General features: G+C 48.1%; 1 protein-coding gene across 1 annotated transcript in view; it reads right to left on the bottom strand.

The window, feature by feature from the left end:
• Nucleotides 1-23,352, bottom strand: part of LOC138258124 (indolethylamine N-methyltransferase-like) — a 55,708-nt gene extending 32,356 nt beyond the window's left edge. The window contains exons 1-2 of the mRNA XM_069205919.1: nt 23,199-23,352; nt 4,279-4,486 (exon numbers count right to left, since the gene is read on the bottom strand). Of these exons, the coding sequence (XP_069062020.1) occupies nt 4,279-4,486; nt 23,199-23,346 (356 nt within the window). The 5' untranslated portion in view covers nt 23,347-23,352. The remainder of the gene's footprint in view (nt 1-4,278; nt 4,487-23,198) is intronic.
• Between the last annotated feature and the right edge of the window lie 383 nt (nt 23,353-23,735).

The raw sequence follows: 23,735 nt of genomic DNA, 5'->3' as shown, positions 1-23,735 counted from the left end.
AGTGGTAATTATGAGGGATTGCATGTAGGAAGCTGGCCTGGTTTTTAGTGGGTACCTTGGATACTTACACCATATACCAGGTCCAGTTATCTCTTATTAGTGAAATGTTGTAGTGTTCTAGCAGCTTAGGCTGATAGAGGTAACTGTATCAGAGCAGCTTGATCTGAGCTAGGAGATAAAGCTCCTACAATACCACTATTGTTACACAGTACTCATACACAAGTAAAGACAATACTCAGTGTTACCAAAAATAAAGGTAGTTTATTTGGGTGATACAAGGCCAAAAATATCTTAGCGGCAATACTCCTTCTGGAGGTAAGATTTATACACAATATATACACTAGACACCAACATAAGGTAAGTAATTAGACATAGGATAGTGCAACAATAGGAAATGCTATAGAATGCAATAGGAGAACATAGGTCTAGCGGCAACACAAACCATATACTAAGAAAGTGGAATGCGAATCACAAATTCCCCCCTAGACAAGTGTAGTGTGTAGAGCATCACTAGGAGAGTAAGAATACCACAAAGGTGAGTAAAATACCCCACCTCAGAGCCCAGGAAAGTAGGAGTAAAGTACTGCAAGGTTCCTTAGGACACACTACAAGTTGTGAGTAGAGTTATTGCAAGAACCAAGCAAGACTGCAAACAACAAACAGTGGATTCCTGGATCTGACGACCTGTGAAAAAAGGAGACCAAGTCCAGAAGTCGCAGAAGATTCCAGGACGGACAGGAGCCCCTGCCAACCTAGAAGATGGTACAAAAGAGGATTCTCCAGTTGGAAGAAGTCTGGAGAAGAGCACCAATGAAGATGGCTGCGGGTTCCTAAGTGATGCAGGAGATGTCCTACATTTTGAAGTTGGATACAGGCAGTTTGCGTCGCTGGAGTCATCCAACAAGCCTTGGTTTTGGCAAGGTCCCGGTTTGGGTCAAAATGGGGTTGCCTGGACCCAGGAGGGATCTGGGGCCTCAACTTGGACTGAGGAGGCAGAGGGGGCACTCAACACTGGAGAGAGCCCACTGATGACTAGGCAGCACCCACGGGAGTCCCAGGACACAGGGAAAAAGAAGGTGCAAAATGTTATTGGTGCAGCACAACAAAAGAAGGTCCTACACAGCCGGAGAACAAATCAGCGAGTTGAGCATCACAGGATGGATTGCTGGGGACCTGGGCCACACTGTGCAGGAAGGATTCTTGAAAATAGTGCACAGAGGCCTCAGGAAGTAGAGATGACATGGTGCACAGTGGTACTGTCGCAAACCGGTAAGGCAAGCTCTTACCTCTGCCAAATTAGGGCAGTCTGTGTCGAAGGGGTCCGCCACCTGTGTTCCAAAGAGCATACTCGTCGCCAGGAGAGGAGTGCAAGAGAACTGGTCATCATCTTAGAAGGTGCCCGCGTGTGCAGGGAAGTGACTCCGTCACTCCACAGGAGATTTCTTCGGTCCTTCTGGTGCAGGGTGAAGACAGGGAATCCCCGGAGCATACACACCATGGAAACTGTTGCAGTTGCTGACTGGAGCTGAAGTTGCTGTTATAGCGGCTCCTGGAGCAGTCTGAGATCGATCCGAGGTCAGAGGATGAAGTAGTAGTTGCAGAGGATTCCTGATGGAACCTTGCAAGCAGTAACTGAAGAGGAACCCACAGGAGAGACCTTAAAGAGCCCTGAGAGGGGGATTGGCTACCTAACCAGGTATGCACCTATCAGGAGGGGTCTCTGTTGTCACCTGCTGGCACTGACCACTCAGAGGCCTCCAGAGTGTCCCCACACCTTGGAAAACAAGATGGCTGAAGTCTGGGACACACTGGAGGAGCTCTGGGCACCACCCGTAGGGTGGTGATGGACAGGGGGGTTGGTCACTCACCTTTCCTTTGCCCAGTTTCACGCCAGAGGAGGGACTGGGGTTTCCTGAGCTGGTGTAGACTATTTTATGCAAGGAGGGCACCATCTGTGCCCTACAAAGCATTTCCAGAGGATCTAGGAGTCTATCACTTCCAAGCCTGTAACATCTATTTCCAAAGTGAGAGGGTGTAACACCCTCCTCCCAAAGGAAATGCTTTGTTCTGCCTCCCTTGGACTGAGCTGCTCAGACTCCAGGAGGGCAGAACCCTGTCTCTGAGGTGGCAGCAGCTGTAGCTGCAGTGCAAGCCTCAGAGAGCTGTTGTGGCAGTACTGGGGTCAATGGTGGAGCCCACAGGATACATGGAATTGGCCCCCAAAACCATATTTGAAATGAGGGGACATTTACATGATCTTGGACACCTTACATGGCCATATTCAGAGTTACCATTGTGAAAATACCTATAGGTATTGACCTATATGTAGTGCACGCGTATAATGGTATCCTCACACTCACGAATTCCGGGGAATTGGCCCTGAACAACGTGGGGGAACCTTTGCTAGTGCAAGGGTGCCCTAACACTTAGTAACTTTGCACCTAGCCTTCAGTAGATGAACGTTAGAAATATAGGTGACTTATAAGTTACTTAAGTGCAGTGAAAATGGCAGTGAAATAGTGTGTGCACTATTTCACGCAGGCTGCAGTGGCAGTCCTGTGAAAGGGTTTATCTGAGCTCCTTATTGGTGGCAAAAGAAATGCTGCAGCCCATAAGAATCTCCTGCAACCCCAATGCCCTGGATACCTAGGTACCATATACTAGGGACTTATAAGGGGCTCCAGTGTGTCAATTGAAATTGGTAAATGAAGTCACTAGTCCACAGTGACAAATTTCTAAAGCGGAGAGAGCATAAGCACCGAAGTTCTGGTTAGCAGAGCCTCAGTGACACAGTTAAGCACTACTGACAACACACAAATTAGGCCACAAACTATGAGCACTGAGGTCCTGACCAGCAATATCCCAATGAGACAGGCAAAAACATACTGACATACAGGTAAAATAGGGGTAACATGCCAAGAAAGATGGTACTTTCCAACATTGCACACATCTAATTTAAAGAGAAACCTCTTCTTGTACCCTGTCCACATTTAAATATTGTCAGGCCTGAATCATAGTTTGGTAGATAAGTTATGTACTGTCACCATGATGGAGTACTTTTTTCCTGCCCGGGCTTCACCTGCCAAATTTAGAGTTGTCCGCCGATCTAGCGAGCATCCCTTGCATTTACACAGCGGATCCTTTAAATGCATGGAAAGATTGATGGTCAACCCGGTCAAATTATGTAATTGCATCTCCAACTCCAATCCCAAAGCAGGATTTTTTTTCTGAAGATAAAAAAGCAATGACTCATACACCATGGGGCTTTTATATGGTCAGATAATATTCTAATAATGCATTGCTTGTGGTGAGATACTTTTTTTTTAGAAAACAAACCATTGTAAATGTTTCCTGTTGGGCTTCCGACATCAAAATTGGCTACAATTTCTACTTATACATACAATTCTGAAACAAAATCATTATGGCCCTTCAATCACTATTTCATAGTTGGTTTACTTTAAATGAGACTCCTTCCACTTCAGAAGTAACCTTCACCCCTTGTTGTAGAAAGTCTCTTTTTATATGTTTTTTAAGTTTCTAACTAGTAGAATCAATTATTTAATTAGAGCTAATTTACGGAAACTGATTTTGCAGCAGGACTGAACTATCTAAATAAAATAGAAAGGTTGCCTTCCTCTGCTTATCCAAGTATGTCTTTGCTCAGCTGCCCAAAGGTAATACCTTTGTTGGTGAAATTAGAGGGAATAGTCTAATACTCTAGCAGGTATTTTAGCAGCTATATTACATTTGTTAAGCAGGCAAATTCAAATCAAGATATTGTTACTACAAGTATTTATCTCAGATTCTATTGACCTATGTTTATCTTGCTCAATTAGGTTGAATTCTAAAACCCACAAGAGACTTTTCTACTGAGCTGCTGTTGTTTTTGCAACATCTGGACCCTGCTTTTTTTGATAGAGCATTTGTAGATAATACTGATATTTGTCTGTCATGTTTGCTTCTCTGAATGCATGCTCCTATCGTTACTGCATCACCGGGCACATGGTATGCCTTCAGAAGTCTTTCCTCTCTGGTATTTGTCTGGTTATGAGCTTTGACTTTGCCAAGCAATTTAGTTCTCTTAGAAATCTAAAGATAAAAAGCAAAAAAGGAAGGTGTTGGGAAAAACTGTCTTTGTTTTATAAATATTATGCACAAGTGATAAAAACATTGAGAATTGTCGTATCATGGTAAACCAGCTGTAGTATAGGGTAAGAGCACTGAAAAAGAAAGTACAGATAAGCAGATGTAACACTCAGGTTAGTGGAGAATACATACCCGTTGCCCTCAATTTCACAAATCATCTTTGCTGCGTGAGTCCAGTCCATAGCCCCAGGTGCATTTGTCCTCCATTTCTCTACCTCTGAGTTGCACTTTTCAGTTGAGCAGGATAAAATGATGTCTGTGAAATACTCACAGGCTGGAAGAGCCCATTGGAAGAAAGGAACGATGGACATTGCAATCATCAACTCTCCCTTCACAACACCTGGTAAGAACAATGTTTATTGCTTCAATTATTGACACTCTTTGAAAACTAAAAAGACATTCTAATGTTACTGATATGTTGGTCCCAGTTCATGCAAAATCTGTACATTTTCAGAAGAACCTTGATATACAAGTTTATGAAAAGAGGTGGAAAAATAATAAACATAGAAAAAATGTAAATCCATATCATGCCTCATTAACTACCCCCTGGTAGGCTCTGCAGTACACCACATGTGACAAACTGTTTCATAAATGAAGGTGACCATTGAAAGGTGCAAACCAGGCTTGCCATAGTTATTGTATGACCCTCATCCATGATTCATGCAGTTCACAATATGGAGAGAATCTCAATATAAAACACACCTGAAACACGTATTAGAGTGCATTGGGAATATAACAACGCTTTTGTCTTATTGGCTCAATGATCATTGGCTGCCAGTGATGCTTCTCAAAAAGGCCTCATGATGGGGGGTTGACATGAAGTGGAATGCATGTTTGGGCAATACAACTCAGACTGAAACAGTGGAAAGGGTTCTCACCTAGCAATACAGTGCTCACTTGATATCTTGGTGACAGGTTCAGTTGATATCAGAGAGGTGTGCACTTAATCATTTCCTCATCATGCAGGCAGAGCAGGTGTTTACCAAGTAACAGTAGTACCATTATGAATATGGGTAGATGGCTGGATAGCTGCTTACTTTTCAACTAATCCAGAAAATTATAGTCTACAATAGCAGTCATGCAGAACATTATACAAAGGCTGGCAAGATATCAGCTTGAGAAGGTCGATGCTGGTATTATGAGTTTCTACAGCTCAAAGGCACTAACCCCAAGAATGAAGATATTCTAAAGCAGCTGTACCTCCCCTCTCTCCCCCAAAAGGGTAATCAACTACGAGAAGATAAGATTAGGCAACAGGAAGTACTAGCCGTTTTTACAACACTCCCCACATGTGAATCTTCATTGCCAAAGGATTGGGAAGAAGCACTTTCTCCGTACCCTACTGATGCTCTTTTAGAAGGAAGAATTGATAGCCTGCTCTTAATTGTCCCTCTGAAAAAATGTATAATTTCACTCATTTGTAACTAGGGGAAGAGCCTGTATGATTGATTAACAATTACCTCAAGGTCGTAGCCAAAATCTTGCTTGCCGTGTACCATTGTTAGTCCAAGACTCATAGGTGGTGTATGTTACAGTCGGATCCTTCTAAACCAACTTCAAATGCTGGCTCTTATTCTCCAGAATGAGGCACTGTCAGTATTTATGATTAAAGAAAAAGCTTTCAACTGTGTAGTTGGGTTGGCTTATTTCATGAATTTATCATTAAGGACAAATGGCTATATCATTACTCAACAGAACAGGTGAGCCTTTTTTGGGGTTTCCCGTGGTTACCCTTCCTTTTTCTATTGGTACTCAAGCCAAGTCATTGCAATGAGGACATATGGCACACCTGTAATGGCTGAGGACAGATCCTATCCTTCATGACAACACTCCCTTATGGCATAATGTGGCACAATGATTGGTGGTGAGCCAGCATACTGGGTGAAATGGGCAGCTCAGGGTGTCACTAACTTTGGCCAATGCTGATTGGGTCGCTAACATTGGCCACGTTCTCAACAATGGGACGTATAATTATTTGGAAAATTGCACTCTGACTTTGCATTAGGAGTCTTATGAATTTGGCAGTATTTTCAATTGACTCATTGCACAGGCTAAGGACCTTCTGCTGGATGAAGATCTAAGAGATCATTCCAATGACCAATTAGACACTGGAGCCTTGCTTGGTGCAGCTATTTATTTTGTATTACATGGCAAACATGTCTCATTAGAGAAAGATATTTCTCCTAGGACAACATTTTTGTGATTCAAATATACAAAATCACCACGATGAAAGGCTTCAAGGTGATTTGATGCAGGTAACAGATGGACAGAAAAAAGGGTAGAGTAACAGTGTAATAAATAAAGGGCATGATTTCGAACTTGGCGGACGGGTTTCTCCCTCACAACAATGACAGACATCCTGTCCACCCAAATCCAAATCCCATTATGTCCTATGGGATTTAGATTTCTGTGGACAGGATATCCGTCACCGTAACCCACAAGTTCTAAATCAGGCTCAAGGTAAGTATTCTGAATGTATGTGCACATCAGAGGAGAGAGTTGGTGGAAGCAAATACGACTAGAGGAGCTTCTAAAGATTATGTTTCTATTTAGGGGTATGTGCATATCACAGTCTTTTTCTGAAAGGTTTTGCGACGAGGAAATAACACAAAATTTCTGTTGGCACATTTTCCAGTTAACCGAAATTCTGCTAAGAATGCATTGGCCAGAGCACATTCACATTTCTATAAAGTGTTGCTTCTTTGGCTGACAAGTTATCCTTTTACTTTATATTCTTGACGTTTTATTTGAAATGTGATTGACATGAAGAAAAGAGATTTGGGCAGGGCTGAGCTTGACTTTGTGCAAGATGGTTATCTTCTAATAGAGCTCTGTCAAGCCCAAACCTGCAGATCTAAAAATAGGGATTAGTGCCACCCCTATTTGTGAGAGATGAGGTGAGCGAATTGTGGAAAAGACTAGCCCTGAAGGGGTAATCATAAATACTACGAAGAACAGTGCAAAAGGTGTGATCAACACCTATACATCCTGTGCTTGGAGGAGAGCCCAAGAGACATTGCCTTTGAAGTCAAGAATCCCAGGAAGAGATGCTGGCGGTCATTTACAAGCCCCTTGTGCCTCCTTAGCATCCTTTGTTTTTAACACTAAGGTGGTGCTAAACAGTCCCTGACCCCACGCCAAATTTCCCAGCTGGCGCAATGTCACCATTGGACCAGTTGTAAAGCCTTGCGCCACATTATACCTGCACCAGGTATAATGTATACAAGGTAGGTATTCCCCGTAAAAAGCCCCACAGAAATGGCTCAGTGAAATCTACAAGATTTCACTGCGCCATGCTGCACCAGCAAAGCATACTTTATTTAAGGCCTGCTTAGGACAGGTGTTAAAAAGTGAGATTGTGCTGTTTCCTATGGGGTCCCCTTAGCATTGCTGGACTATCTTCAACATGTTGATGCTTAGAGTGCTCTTGAGGTGTAGTTAGGGGGGTGCAGGTTCACTTTCTTGTTAATGAGCCCCATTGAGGAAATGCTGGTGAACCTGAGTGTCCTGAGCAGCTTGCCAAGTTGCTTTCCCCTCAGAAAAAAACACTGTGAGGGCCCAGGGGAGATGGGAACACACCAGAAAAGGTAACAGCAGCAGTAAATGTCATGTGACCCCAAGTTGGATCTAATGCCTTTGTTGATGTCCCAAGGGACCACTGAACTGATGTACAGAAGATTGAAGCTTTCCCATTAGCTGCATTACTATTTTCTCAGGACTGTGCCCAGATCCCTGTTACCATGTCACAGGAAAGCATTGGTGGCACCACATTGACTTTTTTTTATCAGGTCTGAGAGAGCTTAATTATTCTTTTTGACCTCCTTTTATCATTGTGAGGATACTAACAGTGCAATCTCGGCTGATATAAGGCTTCAGCCTCTTCATGTGGGATACCCTTTGGAATTCCTGAGTAGCACTGATGTCAACCAAATAGTTGTCATTAGACAACTTACTGACCATCCTCTAGGGACCACTCCATGTGCCTTGAAAGATCCATTTGCTTTGAAGGATAAAGGTCAAATTGACTTGAGAGGCAATATCTCTTGACCCTCTTGGCACCTTCTCAGCACTAACATTCATTCACACCACTCCTTCATCAACTTTCAGCTAGCCTGCACTTTTTTTGTTCATCATTTAAGTTCACAACATCATGATTTGGAAAACAGTAGCTCCATAGTCAGTGGAATGTGAACAGGGTGCCAAAAAGAAAGGGGTTAAATACTAATATCAGTTGGTTTCCCCAGTGAGACAACAAGATACATGGCAAAAAGATATCCAATTTCTTCTTAGGTTGTGAGGTGATTTACAAATACGTATATTTAGGGTCTTGTTGTCTCATGAATATTGTGACAAGGCCCATTTAAATCTCCTTTTTTTATTATGTGGTTGCTTGTGGACATGTTATCTCATTTAGTAAAATGTTTTTTACATGCCCAGAAGGGTTTCTATTGTTTCTATAATTATAGTAGCAAATTTGCTACATGTACATGTACATCAAGATACATTTATCACTGTATTTGTTTTTCTTGGTAAGACTTGGGGGATGATTATGATATTGGGCAACGAGTTACTACGTCACTGATCTCCCGTATGCCAAAATCTAAATCCCCTCATATCCAATGGGATTTCGTTTTTAGTGGATGGGATATGTGTCACCGATGTGATATAGTAACTTGTTACTCAATATCTAAATCAGACTCTTAGGGGGTCATTCCTACCCTGGCGGTCATGGACCGCCAGGGTAGGGGACGGAGGAAGCACCGCCAACAGGCTGGCAGTGCTTCTGGGGCCATTCTGACCGGGGCGGTAAAGCCGCAGTCAGAAAAGGGAAACTGGCGTTTTCCCGCCGGTTTCCCGCTGCCCCAGGGAATCCTCCACGGCGGCGCTGCAAGCAGCGCCGCCATGGGGATTCCGACCCCCTTCCCGCCATCCTGTTTCTGGCGGTTTTCACCGCCAGAAACAGGATGGCGGGTACGGGTGTCGTGGGGCCCCTGGGGGCCCCTGCAGTGCCCATGCCACTGGCATGGGCAGTGCAGGGGCCCCCTAACAGGGCCCCATTAAGATTTTCAGTGTCTGCTTGGCAGACACTGAAAATCGCGACGGGTGCAACTGCACCCGTCGCACACCATTCGGAGCCGGCTTCCTCGTTGCTGGGGCTTTCCCGCTGGGCGGGCGGGCGGCCTTTTGGCGGTCACCCGCCAGCCCAGCGGGAAAGTCAGAATGACCGCCGCAGTCTTTTGACCGCGGTACGGTCTTCTGGCGGTTCCTGCCAGGCAGGCGGCTTCTGCCGCCCGCGGAGGTCGGAATGACCCCCTTAGTGTCTCTAAGTCCTGTTTTATTTGATAAACATGGGATAAAATTGATGATCAGATGCAGTAAACACAAAGGCATCTGACCATAATTCGAAAAGGGCTTCACACTGTGATTATCAAGTCAGAGATCACACCAGTTAACAGCAGCAACCAGCCTTGGTCAGGGGCTGCTCCTTGAGCGGTGCAAATAAATGGACTTTTGCCCGGCACTGCTTATCATTTCTGTTCACAGATTGTGATGGGGAATAACTAAACAGCTATTTTTTCATGAGACAAGATATGCTGTGCAATCTATCTTGTGATAGCTATTTTCTGCTTTTCCTAAAATCCAGCAAACCTCTAACAAGCAGCAGTAGTCTGTTAAGGTGCTAGGACCTTGTTAACTATTTTAGGAATGTTCATTTTGTTTTCACTTGCCTTCTGTGTGGGTACCGTGAATATTCTACACACTAGACTAGAGCTTTATTGTGTTATTCATTTGCAAAAGAACCCTGAACTCATCTAGTGGGACTAATTGTGACCAGAAAACAAACACCACCTGCACAGTATTGGTCAGTAGGTTGTATATGGGTTGCAATCCAACAACATTTCTAATTAGTATTGGTGCATTGAACTAATTACTCACACAAGGGATTTAGAAATCCAGTCCCTGAGGTCCAGCGGGGGCCCAGATAGTGATAGCTCAAGAGTAAAGTAGGACACACAAGTTTATAATCACATCATCTTCATGTATGGGAAGACGATAAAAGTTTGTTGGTCAGTTATCACAGAATTTGGACCTCCAGAGTTTGATAAGTTAACACTGAGGGCCTGTACCAGTCCCATGGATGTTGTGCTTCTGAGGGGTACTACATTTGGGTACCTGGTGGCATAATAGGCCATAAACAAAATATATGTCTTACTTGAGGAAGAGGAGTGGTCAAATTTAGTGACCATATCCATGCCCACTTTCCACAAGTGGATGGACTAGTTGACATGGAGGGCCGGTGTAAAAGACCTTGTTTTTGTCTCAGCACAAGCCTGAGCAGTTGAAGAACAGTTCTAACCTGTTCTTCATGTTCTCTGTACCCAGATTCCCTGCTGAAAGTACCTTACGGGTCATTGGCATCAGCATATTTCCAATCTTTTTCTGTCACTGGGTATTGGATCCCTCGTTTATCATACAGTTTGTCAACCACTCCATCGACAAGTTTTCCATAGGCCACCTTAAGTAGGTCCACCACAGGAGGACACTCGTGCTATACCAGCCAAAACTCTTCACCAATCAGTTTTCCAACAGCCAGAAACACCTGTAGCTCTCTTAGTGACTCAGAGCCCAAGACAAAATCTGACTCAGTTGCGCTTTTCTCTTCTCCATTTGAAGCAGATGTAATCGGCAACTTGGTCAGTGTCTCCTCAAAGCCTGACAAAGCCTACACTACTGTACTATATTTTAGTCCATTCATTCTGAGAGTGGTGACAACCTCTTTACGAGGATGGTATGCAGAATGTGTACAAGTCAGCACAGCTGTCACTCTCCAGACTACATATGTCTCTTGCATTAACCACTTCAAAATCAACCCATTGCCCTGTTTCTCTTACATCCTGTCAACCATGGATGTCTTCCTATTGACTTCTAACTACTTTCTGATCAATGGGTTCTCCATGTCATCAACACTGGCTACCAGGTTATTTTTAGTGGTGCCAGGAATAATCTTGGGTTTCAGGTAATTCCTTTCAACTATAGTCTAGCAAGCACCAGTATCCCTTAGAGCAGGAACCTCCCATTGCCACCCACATTACTGATTAAGTCCTACGGTGTTTGGGTGAATGGGAATTAGGGATTTTGGATTCCATTGACAGATATCTACAGCAACTAGCTTGAGTGTCACTGCACCCCTATCAGTACCCATCCATACTGACAGCATACTGCTTATCATGTGTGGTCACCAGGGCCGGAAGCAGTGTTTGTGCCACTCTGAGTGACCCAAGTAAAATACTGACAGCAGGCCTGTCATTGCAGACTCTAAGAGCAGTGCAAACTGCTCAGACTTAACTGTGCTCAACCAAGTGTGGCACAGCTGAAAGAACTAATTGTACTATATGTCAGTCACCCCTAAGAGCCCGGGAGTCCAGGTGCATTATATTAAAGTTATAGACATATATGTACAAGCTTATATATTCCTATTGTGGCCTTTTCCATTAAAGGCTAACATAAGTGACCAACAGTCCATAGGATACATGGGATTGGTTTGGGCAAAGCTGACATTGCCAGCTCCATTATAGTACCACCAAAGTGGGTCAAGGTTGATATCAAACAACATGCCTTCTCACTTCTGACACAAGTCATGTATTGAGGGCTACATGGCATGGACTCAGAAAGAAACCTTAGATGTTGCCCACTAAGTGACTCCAGTTTTCCTGTGCTCTGGCTGTCAGCCCACAGCTGCTGTAGCCAATACAGGTTTCTGACCCCCCTAAGCAGAGGTGCGAACAGACCGGATAATGACCTTGATGGGTAGGAGGTCACACTTTTCTCCCTCCCTCCCAGGAAGGCTTTTGAAGTGGCACATCAAGGCAGTGAGCTTGAACAGCACCTCTGATATGCTGGTAGGCTGTCTTCTAGTAGAGGGCAAATCTGCCCCACCCCAGGGACATTTTAACCCAGGCAGGTGGGAAAATTAATTAGTCAGGAGGTATACACCCCCAGAAGGCTAGCCACAACTCTAAGGTGGGTAGCCTGGTCTGTACAGACAACAAAGACATCTGCCATTTTTGAAAGAGGCAGAATAGAGGGTTCTGGGTAGAAAAGCTGCCGCAAACCACCAGATGTGGCCTCTTGCACCCACACCCCAACACCCCTAAATCTAGAATTTTAGTGGCTCACCTAGCACCAGAACCTAGCACCAGAACAAGAGAAGACCTGCATCGGTGATGGCAGGAACCAGCACTAACAAACGGTGTGATACCTTGAACCTGTGGCAACCTCCTGCAACTGCTCGACAATGGCTCGCCCTGGATCAAAGACTGCTTCCTCCAGAAAGAGGGAACCTTTTGTGAGCCAAAGGCAAGACTCCATTGGACTACTGGCACTAGTCCCCTGCCTACCGCAGATAAAAAGTGCGCACCGGATCCGAAGGAGCACAGGCCAGCAGGCCCTCTGAGGGATCACGTAAAGACAGGTAGTCTAATGCATGGTGGGAAATATAGTCCAGCTGCCTGCCAAGTTACAGCTGGCTACCGTTTTCCGCTAGACCTCCAAAAGAGGAGATAGCGTTTCCTCCACCTTACCGTTGCCAAGGCTTGTTGGTGGTCAGTCCAGTCATCACCAGCCTTACTTGAAGGTGCAACCCAAGGACACATTGCAACACCATCAGCTGAGGTTACCTGTGGCTCTGTTGTTGAGCATTTGCATCTGTTTTCTTGGCTGCATCATCCCAGTGATGAAGCCAGCAACCACTGCTCCCATTCAGCACCAAGGATAGTCAAGCACACCTCTGCACCTGAGACACCGAGACTAGGTGGAGTTGTTTTGCCCGGTAAAGCCACACAAGCTTGACCCCTGGTGAACTCCCACAAACTCAAACTGCAAGGTACTGAGTGTCACAAGTATAATTTTTCAGCAGCCCCAGCTCCCGCGTTCAGTACCAAGACCAACCAGGACAACTCTGCACCCGGGCTCCATGAGCCATGTAAAATTGGTGTGACTGTCACAGCTTGTTCTTGAGACCCACACAACCTTAAGCACTACTGGGTTCCTCTGACCTCACCCTGCAAGTGACTAAGGTGGTCATTACAACCCTGGCGGACGGTGTTAAAGCGGCTGTAAAACCACCAACAGGCCGGCGGTAAAAAAATTGCAATTATGACCGTGGTGGAAACTGCCAACAAAGACAGCCACTTTAACACTCCGACCGCCACGGCGGTACAAACAAACAGTGCAGTGGTCACCGCCAACAGACAGGCGGGAGATAATGTAACACCCACAGTATCACAACCTACCAATCCGCCACCTTTTTCAGAGTGGATTCACCGCGGATAAAAACACGGCAGAAACAGGAATTTAGAATGGAAAACGCTCACCTCTACACACCCCACGAGGAACGAGGACACCATGGACCCGGAACCCCAAATTCTCCCTGCGATAGTCTTCCTGCTCCTCTACCAGGAGCACGAACGCCAGCAGCGAAGATCATGGTGAGTACTGCACCTACGACACGGGGGGGAGGGAAAAAACAGGGACACACACGTGCAACACCCCCACCCTCACCACTACAACACACACAAATGCAAATCTATACATCACAGTAACACCTCCCAAACCCCCGGAAGAATGCAAAGACAATAGAAAATTAGTGTAACCATTGTAATATATTAAAAACAAGTAGGCAGAAATATATATATACACCATGTACAAAATCTATTCCAAGCATAGTAGTCCAAGTAGTGCACTAAGATAGTCCGTGGAACACTGGGACCACACGGTATGGGTGAGGCCCACACAAGATCCCCGACTAAGACGGAGAGAACACTGCAGGGGCATCAGAGAGCAAGAAAACAGACACCTCAGGGGGAGGGAAAGGGGGGGCACCTCAGCCGGTTGAGTGCACAACGCCAAATCCACAAGGGGGCCACATGCCCACTGTTCCATCCTGGGGAGTGCAAAGCCACAGTCTCTCAAGTCTCTACAGTGTGTGGGTTGCCCACTGTTCCATCCTGGGGAGTGCAAAGCCACAGTCTCTCAAGTCTCTACAGTGGGTGGGTTGCCCACTGTTCAATCCTGGGGAGTGCAAAGCCACAGTCTCACAAGTGGATGACAGTCTCCACTGGTTCTGGAGGGGGCATGGTGCCCAGAGTGCTTCATCCTGTTAAGGACAGAGGTAGTGGATGTCAGTCTCCACTGGTTCTGGAGGGGGCATGGTGCCCAGAGTGCTTCATCCTGCCAAGGACTGAGGTAGTGGATGCCTTTCTCCACTGGTTCTGGAGGGGGCTTTGTGCCCAGAGTGCTTCATCCTGTTAAGGACAGAGGTAGTGGATGTCAGTCTCCACTGGTTCTGGAGGGGGCATGGTGCCCAGAGTGCTTCACCCTGCCAAGGACTGAGGTAGTGGATGCCTTTCTCCACTGGTTCTGGAGGGGGTTTTGTGCTCAGAGTGCTTCATCCTGTTAAGGACAGAGGTAGTGGATGTCAGTCTCCACTGGTTCTGGAGGGGGCATGGTGCCCAGAGTGCATCATTAACCCCGTGACGGACTCAGTTGCGTCAGTGCCCCTGCCACTCATGGGCTAGCGGTGCTTCAGATGGCGGTGCCCTGTTCAGCAGTGCTTCAGATGGCGGTGCCCTGTTCAGCGGTGCTTAAGATGGCGGTGCCCTGTTCAGAGGTGCTTCAGATGGCTGTGCCCTGTTCAGCGGTGCTTGAGATGGCGTGCCTTGTTCAGCGGTGCTTCAGATGGCGGTGCCCTGTTCAGCGGTGCTTCAGATGGCGGTGCCCTGTTCAGCGGTGCCTCAGATGGCGGTCTCCATTGCAGGGTCTCAGCTGCTGGCGGTCCTTCATGGCCCAGCGGGGCTGGCACTGGCGGTCCTTCATGGCCCAACGGGCCTTTTGCTGGGGGTCCTTCATGGCCCAGCTGGGCTTGTGCTGGCGGTGGCCTCCTGGGCAGCAGGGCTGGTGCTGGCGGTGGCCTCCTGGGCAGCTGGGCTGGTGCTGGCGGTGGCCTCCTGGGCAGCTGGGCTGGTGCTGGCCGTGGCCTCCTGGGCAGCTGGGCTTGTGCTGGCGGTGGCCTCCTGGGCAGCTGGGCTGGTGCTGGCCTCCTGGGCAGCTGGGCTGGTGCTGGCGGTGGCCTCCTGGGCAGCTGGGATGATGGCGGTCTTCTCCGCCGTGCAGCTCTTCACAGACTTGCTGGGTTTCTTGTGGCCCTTCCCCACCTTGGAAGGTGTCACAGCTGACTCTACACTCCCAACGGGACCCCTGGGAGCGGCTTTGGTGGCTGGAGTCTTCCCCCTCTCCCGCTGGGCACTGGCCAACTTCAGATGCTTCATAGGTGGGGGACTGTCTGTGCTGTGGCTCCGTGCCACGCTGGTGCACTCCAGATTCCGGTGACTACAGGCACCACTGGTCATGGAGATGTTGTGGCTGAGGTGCTAGTTCGGGAACTATGAGACGGACGGGGTGAGGGAGGTGTGGGAAAGAGGTCAAGGGTGGACAGGAAAAGTTTTTGGGAGACACTGGGACAGGTAGCTGGAGGGGGTTTGGAAGTGGAGGAAGAGGTGGTGTTTGTAGGAGGTGTACGTTAGGTGACTTTGGGTGAAGGTGCATGCGCTGGTGGCTGTCGTGAGGTGGATGGCTGTAGGGTGGGTGTGTGCTTGCGTTTGTGTATCTTGGGATGGGGCATCACAGACACACTGGGAGAGGACAGGGGGGACGTGTGAATGGTAGTGGGGGTGGTGACTGCACATGAGCGGGGTGTATTGGTGGTGGGTGTGCTGGAGAGGGACGTAGTGGCTGTAGAGGTACTGCATGCAGGTGTGAGTGTAGACGAGACTGGGAGGGAAGAGGAAGATGAGAAGGAGGGGGACACAGTGGAGGCAGTGGATGTTGGTGTGTCTGCATGTGTGTGATGCTTGCATGAGTGCCTGTGGAATGTGTGGTGCTTATGTTTGCCTGAGCTTCCCTTGTGTGTTGAGGTGTGTGCATGTTGGTCTGTAGGTGTACTTGGGATAGGCTGAGGTACAGGGGATTGGGTCGCGGTTGAGGAAGTTGGAGGGGGGAGGCTAGAGATGGGGACTATGGCTGCCATCAGTGCTGAGGCCAGAGTCTAAAAAGCTCGGTGAAGGGCCGCCTGACCAGAATGAATGCCCTCCAGGAATGCATTGATTTGTTGCAACTGCCTCTCTACACCCTGGATGGCATTCAAAATGGTAGACTGCCCAACAGTGAGGTTCCTGAGGAGGTCAATGGCCTCCACACTGAGGGCAGCAGGGGTGACTGGGGCAGGGCCTGAGGTGCCTGTGGCGAAGGTGATGCCCACCCTCCTAGGAGAGCGGGTACGGGGCAAAGGCTGAGGGGCTGCTGGGAGGGCGGTGCTGGTAGGGGGGTGGTGGCTGTACCTGTAGATGCGGGGGGCACAGATGTTGCCGCCACCACAAGGGAGCTCCCATCAGAGGACCAGTCCGTGTCGCTGGTGTCAGCTCCTGTCCCCGCCGGGGAGCTCCCCTCGCCCTCCGTCCCAATTGTGAATTCAGACTCCGTAGTGTCGCCCTCCAGGGCCATGTGGGATGCAGCTCCCTCATGCTCCAGTGCCACTGCTCCTCCGCCTGATGATGCTAATGCACACAAGAACAGGGAGACCACAAAAAGGGGGGGAAGATAGAAGAAAGACATGTTGAGTGCATGCATTACCGCTACCATTGGCGGACACGACAGACACAGAAGCCCCCTGCACTATGCCGCTCTCTTGGGCTCCACTGTTCAATTTCTGGGACATGGCCTACAAGGCTATGGATGACCTCTGCACACATAGATGACACAGGGGCATGACTACCTGTACTTGGCACTCTACAGAGGTGGGATGGGGTGGCCCATGGCCTGACATACGGAGGGGCCTTGCCTACGGAACTCGCCCTGGCCTAGGGAAACCCAAAGCCCTCCTCCCCCACCCAGACACCTCCACTGTGCGCAAAGTCAGCAGAATGAGAGTGTACTCACCCAATGTGTCTGCTGTGATGATCTCAAGCACCCATCCAACTCCGGGTAGGCCACCGCCAGGATCCTGAACATCAGGGGGGTCATGGTGCAACGGGCACCCCTCCCACGTTGGGAGGCCATCCCCAGCTGAGCCTCCGCCGTCTTCTTGCTCCAGCGGCGAATGTCCTCCCATCTTTTCCGGCAGTGGGTGCTCCGTCTGTGGTAGACCCCCAGGGTCCGGACGTCCTTAGCGATGGCACACCAAACATCTTTCTTCTGGTGGGCGCTGACCTACATGAAATGTACAGGGGAAAAATAGAAGTTATTACCAACTGCACCGTCGAAGTGATTGGCCACCATCCCTATCCTTGCCATGTGGCACATGCATTCACCGTCTTTCATGCATGCAGCAGTCTCCCCCCTTCCTTCTTACATCCAGCCCTCTCCACACAGGCACAGCCCATACAGCATGCTCCCAGTGTACTTACCTGTTTGTCTGGAGGACCGTAGAGTAGCGTGTACTGGGGGAGGACCCCATCCATGAGTTTCTCCAACTCCTCCGATGTGAAGGCAGGGGCCCTTTCCCCAGACACTCGAGCCATTGTCTCTTCCAGACCAAGGTCCCAGCAGCACCTGCAGTGTAGGTCCTCTCCTGTCGAAGATCAGGTATTGAGTGATTGAAGTGCTAGAAAATGGCGGTCACGTCCACGGCAGTGCGTACCGTCACTGCCGTTGTACATCGTCATTGGCTCCTGGGACCCATAGGGTCCAATGTTAACCAATGCAGCATTGCGCTGCGGTCTTCAACCGTCTACCGCGACGGTGTACAACGCCAGCGCAGTTACCTCACATCCCATTGTCCCACTTTACAGGTCAGGCAGCTGCCATTTCAGGGGCCCACATGTCTTCATTTCCAACTGCGTCACTCATACCTAGGCCTAGACTCAACACACATACAAGCCACCTTTTGTGTATGATAGGTGTTCTGTGTAAACTGTGGGTACATACCTCTGAGTTGTTTGACTCTGTGATCGCTGTTGTCCTTCATAGGCACCGTCCGCTGGGACATGTGAGGAGATGGCGGCATCTTCCGGTGTACCGACCGTTGGTGGACCTGTCGACAATGGAGGAGCGACATTTGATTATCACCTACAGGCTTGACCGTGCCACAATCCAGGAACTGTGTACCCAGTTGGAGCCAGACCTGATGTCAGCAATCCGTCATCCCACAGGAATCCCCCCTCAAGTGCAGGTGCTATCAGTGCTCCATTTCCTTGCAAGTGGTTCCTTTCAGACAACAGTGGCCATGGCATCAGGGATGTCCCAGCCTATGTTTTGCAACGTATTGTCCAGAGTGTTGTCTGCCCTGCTGAAACACATGCGGAGCTACATTGTTTTCCCTCAGGTGGAGGATTTGGTGATTCTTATGCCCGGGGACACATCCCCAACATCATAGGTGCCATTGATGGGACACATGTGGCTTTGGTCCCCCCCCCACAGGAGTGAACAGGTGTACAGAAACCGGAAGAGTTATCATTCTATGAATGTACAGATGGTATGTTTGGCAGACCAGTACATCTCCCATGTGAAGGCCACGTTCCCTGGCTCAGTGCATGACGCCTACATCCTGCGGAATAGCAGCATCCCTTATGTGATGGGTCAACTCCAGAGGCACCGTGTGTGGCTATTAGGTGAGTACCTGGAAGCAAGTCAGTGGGAATGGTTGTCTGGGTCTGGGGATATCCCTCCAGGTAAGTGCGTGTCTAACAGTTGTCCCTCACCATTTGCAGGTGACTCTGGTTACCCCAACCTGTCATGGCTACTGACCCCGGTGAGGAATCCCAGGACAAGGGCAAAGGAACGCTACGATGAGGCCCATGGGCAAACTAGGAGGGTGATCGAGCGGACCTTTGGCCTCCTGAAGGCCAGGTTCAGGTGCCTCCATATGACAGGTGGATCCCTATTCTACTCACCAAAGAAGGTGTGCCAGATCATCGTGGCCTGCTGTATGCGTCATAACTTGGCTTTGCGACAACAGGTGCCTTTTCTGCAGGAGGATGGTCCAGATGGTGGTGTTGTTGCAGCTGTGGACCCTGTGGACAGTGAAGATGAGGAAGCAGGGGAAGAAGACATGCAAAACAGGGAATCAGTGATCCAGCAATATTTCCAGTGAGACACAGGTAAGAATACAGAGCTGCCTACTACATGTAGTTTAACACTACTACCTCTCTACTGTGTGTCGTTTTCACCCAGTGTATTGTCACTGAGTTGTCACATTCCCTTACGATTTCACAGATGTGGGTCCCACTGTGTGACATCTGCTTTGATTCCTCATGGACTATGTGTGTGACATAGGTATGTTGACATTCAACTTGAAAGAGCATTTTGTCACTGTAATTGCTAATACACTATTTCGAAATTACAGACAGACTCCAGATTGTTTTGTGCTTTAAGTGTGTTTATTTAAGTGCTCAATATTGGAGGGGGTAGTGAAATGGTGAGGGGTGATGGCGGAGGAATGTCCATGGCAGAGTCCAGTCTATTAGTCTCACAGGTGCATTGCCCATATGGGCAAAGGAAGAGGAGCTGGGGCAGTTTCAGTATGGACAGGGTGACAAAGTGGGACAGTAGGATGACAATCAGGGTGGTCTCATTTCTTGGCGGGGGTCTTGGCATCGTACTCTGTCTTTGTCCTGGATCTCATGGACCGTTTGCGGGGTGGCTCTCCCTCTGCAGGGGGTGGGGTGCTGGTGTGGTGGTCCTGTGGCGGTGCCTCCTGTCCACGAGCGCCGGCAGAGGTGGTGGGCAGTTCATCGTCCATGCTAGTGCCAGGGGCCCCTTGTAGTGCCACAGTGTCCCTCCTGGTGTTCACAAGTTCCTTCAGCACCCCTACGATGGTGCCCAGGGTGGAGCTGATGGTTCTGAGTTCCTCCCTGAAGCCCATATACTGTTCCTCCTGCAGGCGCTGGGTCTCCTGAAACTTGGCCAGTACCGTTGCCATCGTCTCCTGGGAGTGGTGGTAGGCTCCCATGATGGAGGAGAGGGCCTCGTGGAGAGTGGGTTCCCTTGGCCTGTCCGCCCCCTGTCGCACAGCAGCCCTCCCAGTTCCCCTGTGTTCCTGGGCCTCCGTCCCCTGGACCGTGTGCCCACTACCACTGCCCCCAGGTCCGTGTTGTTGTTGGGGTGGTGGGTTATCCTGGGTTATCCCCTGTGGTGGGGGACACACAGCTGATTGACGTGTCCTGGGGACAGAGGGATGGGCCCGCTGAGTGGGTGCTGTGCTGGTGTTTCCAGAGGGTGGAAGATCTGTAGTGGCCTGTGACTGGGTGATGGGAACCGACTGTCCCGAGGTCCCAGATTGGCCGGGCTGGTCATCTAGATCCAGTTGGACAGAGGTGCTGTCATCACTGTGGCCCTCTTCTGTTGGTGGTGTGGACATGTGTGGACCCTCCTGTCCGGTGACGTTGGGTTGGTGTCCTGCAGGGGTATAAAAGGATGTTTATTACATCTGTGTGTGTCAAGGTGTGCAATGGGTGGGTGACCGTGTACCCCAAAGCTTGCATTCCTGTGTGAGACCTTGTGTGAGGATGGTTTAGGGGGTTGTATGGGTATGTGCAGTGGGCATGCTTTAGTGATGGGTGTCCATGCTTTGTTGTTGCATGCAGGGCTTGGTGTTGGGATGGGTGGTTTGTGATATTGGGACATATGTGAGGAGTTGGGGTGCTGGGGGTGAGGGTGGGGGTATGTGATAGCATGCAGGTAGGGGGGGTGGTAATAGTTAAGATTTGACTTACCGGAGTCCATTCCTCAACCTACTCCTGCAAGGCCCTCAGGATGCAGAATCTCCAAGACCTGCTCCTCCCATGTTGTTAGTTGTGGGGGAGGAGGTGGGGGTCCGCCGCCAGTCCACTGAACCGCCAGGTGGTGTCTTGAGACCACAGAATGCACCTTCGCCCGTAGGTCGTTCCACCTCTTCCTGATGTCTTCCCGATTTCTTGGGTGCTGTCCTACTGCGTTGACCCTGTCCACTATTCTTCGCCGTAGCTCCATCTTCCTTGCAATGGAGGTGTGCTGCACCTTTGCTCCGAATAGCTGTGGCTCTACCCAGACGATTTCCTCCACCATGACCCTGAGCTCCTCCTCCGAGAACCTGGGGTGTCTTTGCCGTGCCATGGGGTGGTGTAGGTGATGTGTGGGGTGGAGTGTGTGGTGATATGTGTGCTGATATGTAGTGGTGTGTTGTGTGAGGTGCGTGGAAGTTCTGTGGGTGATGGTGTTGTGTGCCTGTGGATGCTGTTGTTCTTGCTGGTGCTCTCTCTCTGGCCTTCTCTCCGTAATTGTGGTTGTAGGGGTTTGTGGGTGATGTGGGTGGGTGTTTTATATTGTATTGGGTGTGTGGGAGTAGTGTGTGTATGTGTATCAGGTGTGTGTATTTCAAATTGTCCAATGTGGTAGTGTTTTGTAAGAGTGTGTGTATTTTGAGCGCAGCGGTGTGTACCGCCAATGGAATACCGTGGTTGAAAGACCGCCGCGTGGATTCGTGTGTCGTGATAGTGTGGGCTTATTTCTGTTGGCGTGACGGTGGAGGTTTTGTTTTCGCCAGTTTATCACTGACATTTGGTGTGGTGGACTTGTGTGGGTGTCTGAATTTTGGCGGATTCCGAAATGTGGGTCATAATAGCTGTGGCGGAATTCCGCGGCTGCGGCAGTGTGTTGGCGGTCTTCTGCACGGCGGTATGCGGCTTTTACCGCCAATGTTGTAATGACCGCCTAAGTGTCACTAGTGGCTTTTCCTGTTGACCGCAATGGTGAGATTTGACAGCTTGTAAAAACACAGATTTTATTTTGGCTTTGAAATTTATAACTTCAATATACATATCGAATTTGCTTTGTTTTGGTGTCTAAAATTATCTAAAAATCTGCTCTAGTTTTATAAATCAATTTTGGACTTTTTCAACTCATGTCAAATACTTATCATCCATGCAGGTACTGTGAAATGCTTAGCACGTGTTCCTCTACTAAAGCCTGATTGTTCTTTGCTATACTACTGGAACAGAGCTAAGGGTTTATTATTGTGAATCCTCAGAACCATCTTTGGTGTATTGTGACAGTATTACATAGTGAAGCCTAACCAGCATCACTGCATAATACTCCATTATCCTACATTGGCGTTACAACTGTGAAATCGTGAACGTGTATTTCACAGGACCACTTGCTTATACGTATTTTTAGTGCACAAGACATCCTCGATTGTCATTAGACTCAAAATAATTTTTCAGATTTTTTTGAAACACGTTTTTGATTGATTGGGCCCTGCATAGACTTCCATTCCAGTAGTGTTTTAAAACATTCAAAACGTTTTAGAAATGTAGGCAAATGTTTTAAAAGGTTATTGCAACATTTTAATGAGTAGCATCTCTTGTGAGGTCAGGGTTTTATCTGTCAGCCACAATGGAGGTGGGAGGGGAAAAGATGATTCTCTTCACCCACTCCTGCATCTCTAATAATCATCATCATTAAGCATCATAAATTGATGCTTTATTTGATGATGTCAGCTCAGGCTATACTGTCACATCATTCACTTGATGGCCTCTCTAGAGTGTACAGTTCATTGTAATCTGCACGCCCTGCTGTCCCTTACCTTCTCTATTTGATTGTTTCTGTTCCCTGGATGCTGATCAAAGGTAACTTTTCATTCTCTAGGTGCTGCCGACAAAAGCATCAAGGGGGAAGCACTGATCTGACTCAACCTGTCAGTTTCCTCTTCCATCCACACCCAATGTATTGATCACACAAACAGCCAGTGTTTGATCGCTGTAATTAATGTAATGATGATACATTTGTTTTACTAAGCAGGTTTTAAGAAGTGACTAACACACCCAAAGCAAAGGTACCCTGCCTTTATGTTAAAGGGCTCAATGCACAATCAAAGAATATGTGTTTAAACCAAGTAACAATTCACACTAACTTTTTAGAAGGGTGACTACATCTTTAAATCCCCAGACTCCATGGGCGAGCTGCCAGCAGGATTCAGAGATCTTATGTGTATGAAAATCAAGTGGGGTAAAAATGTCACATACCTGAAGAGAAGGTTTTGCACATAAGAGGAAATATCTGATTACTTGTATCATCAATAAAGGGGGATTCTTTCCCAAAGTACGTCTCCATAAACAAAGTTGGATCCAAATATCGCTCGTGTAGTTCTTTCAGATCACAGGAGGAAGCCATTCTGTGTGATCTGTGTAATCAAACTTTACTTCTTCTATGTGCGAACCTGTTTTATAGCAAAACAGCCTGAATTGTACACTAAGGACAAACAGATGGAACTCAACATGCAAATAATGCAAACCTCTTTGCACATACATTCCTTTTAATCTCTGCCAACCTGCATCTGTTGACTGTTTATCGCTGACTGAAGTAGTTCATTGGTATGCATCTATTTGCTAATACTGACTTTTTGAATCATCGTACTTGTAATGCGAGTGCTAACAGAAAGATGTGCAGCATAACAGAAACAGTCCAAACTAAGGTCCAGATTTACAAGGCCCCAGCTCCTCCTTGACCACATTAGCGTAATTCTTTTATGCTAATGTGGCTCAACGAGGCAAAAATCACTG

The sequence above is a fragment of the Pleurodeles waltl genome, chromosome 2_1, assembly GCF_031143425.1.
Source record: "Pleurodeles waltl isolate 20211129_DDA chromosome 2_1, aPleWal1.hap1.20221129, whole genome shotgun sequence".
Taxonomy (NCBI): domain Eukaryota; kingdom Metazoa; phylum Chordata; class Amphibia; order Caudata; family Salamandridae; genus Pleurodeles; species Pleurodeles waltl.
Note: the sequence above shows the minus strand (reverse complement) of the source record. Positions and strands in the feature narration are given on the sequence as shown.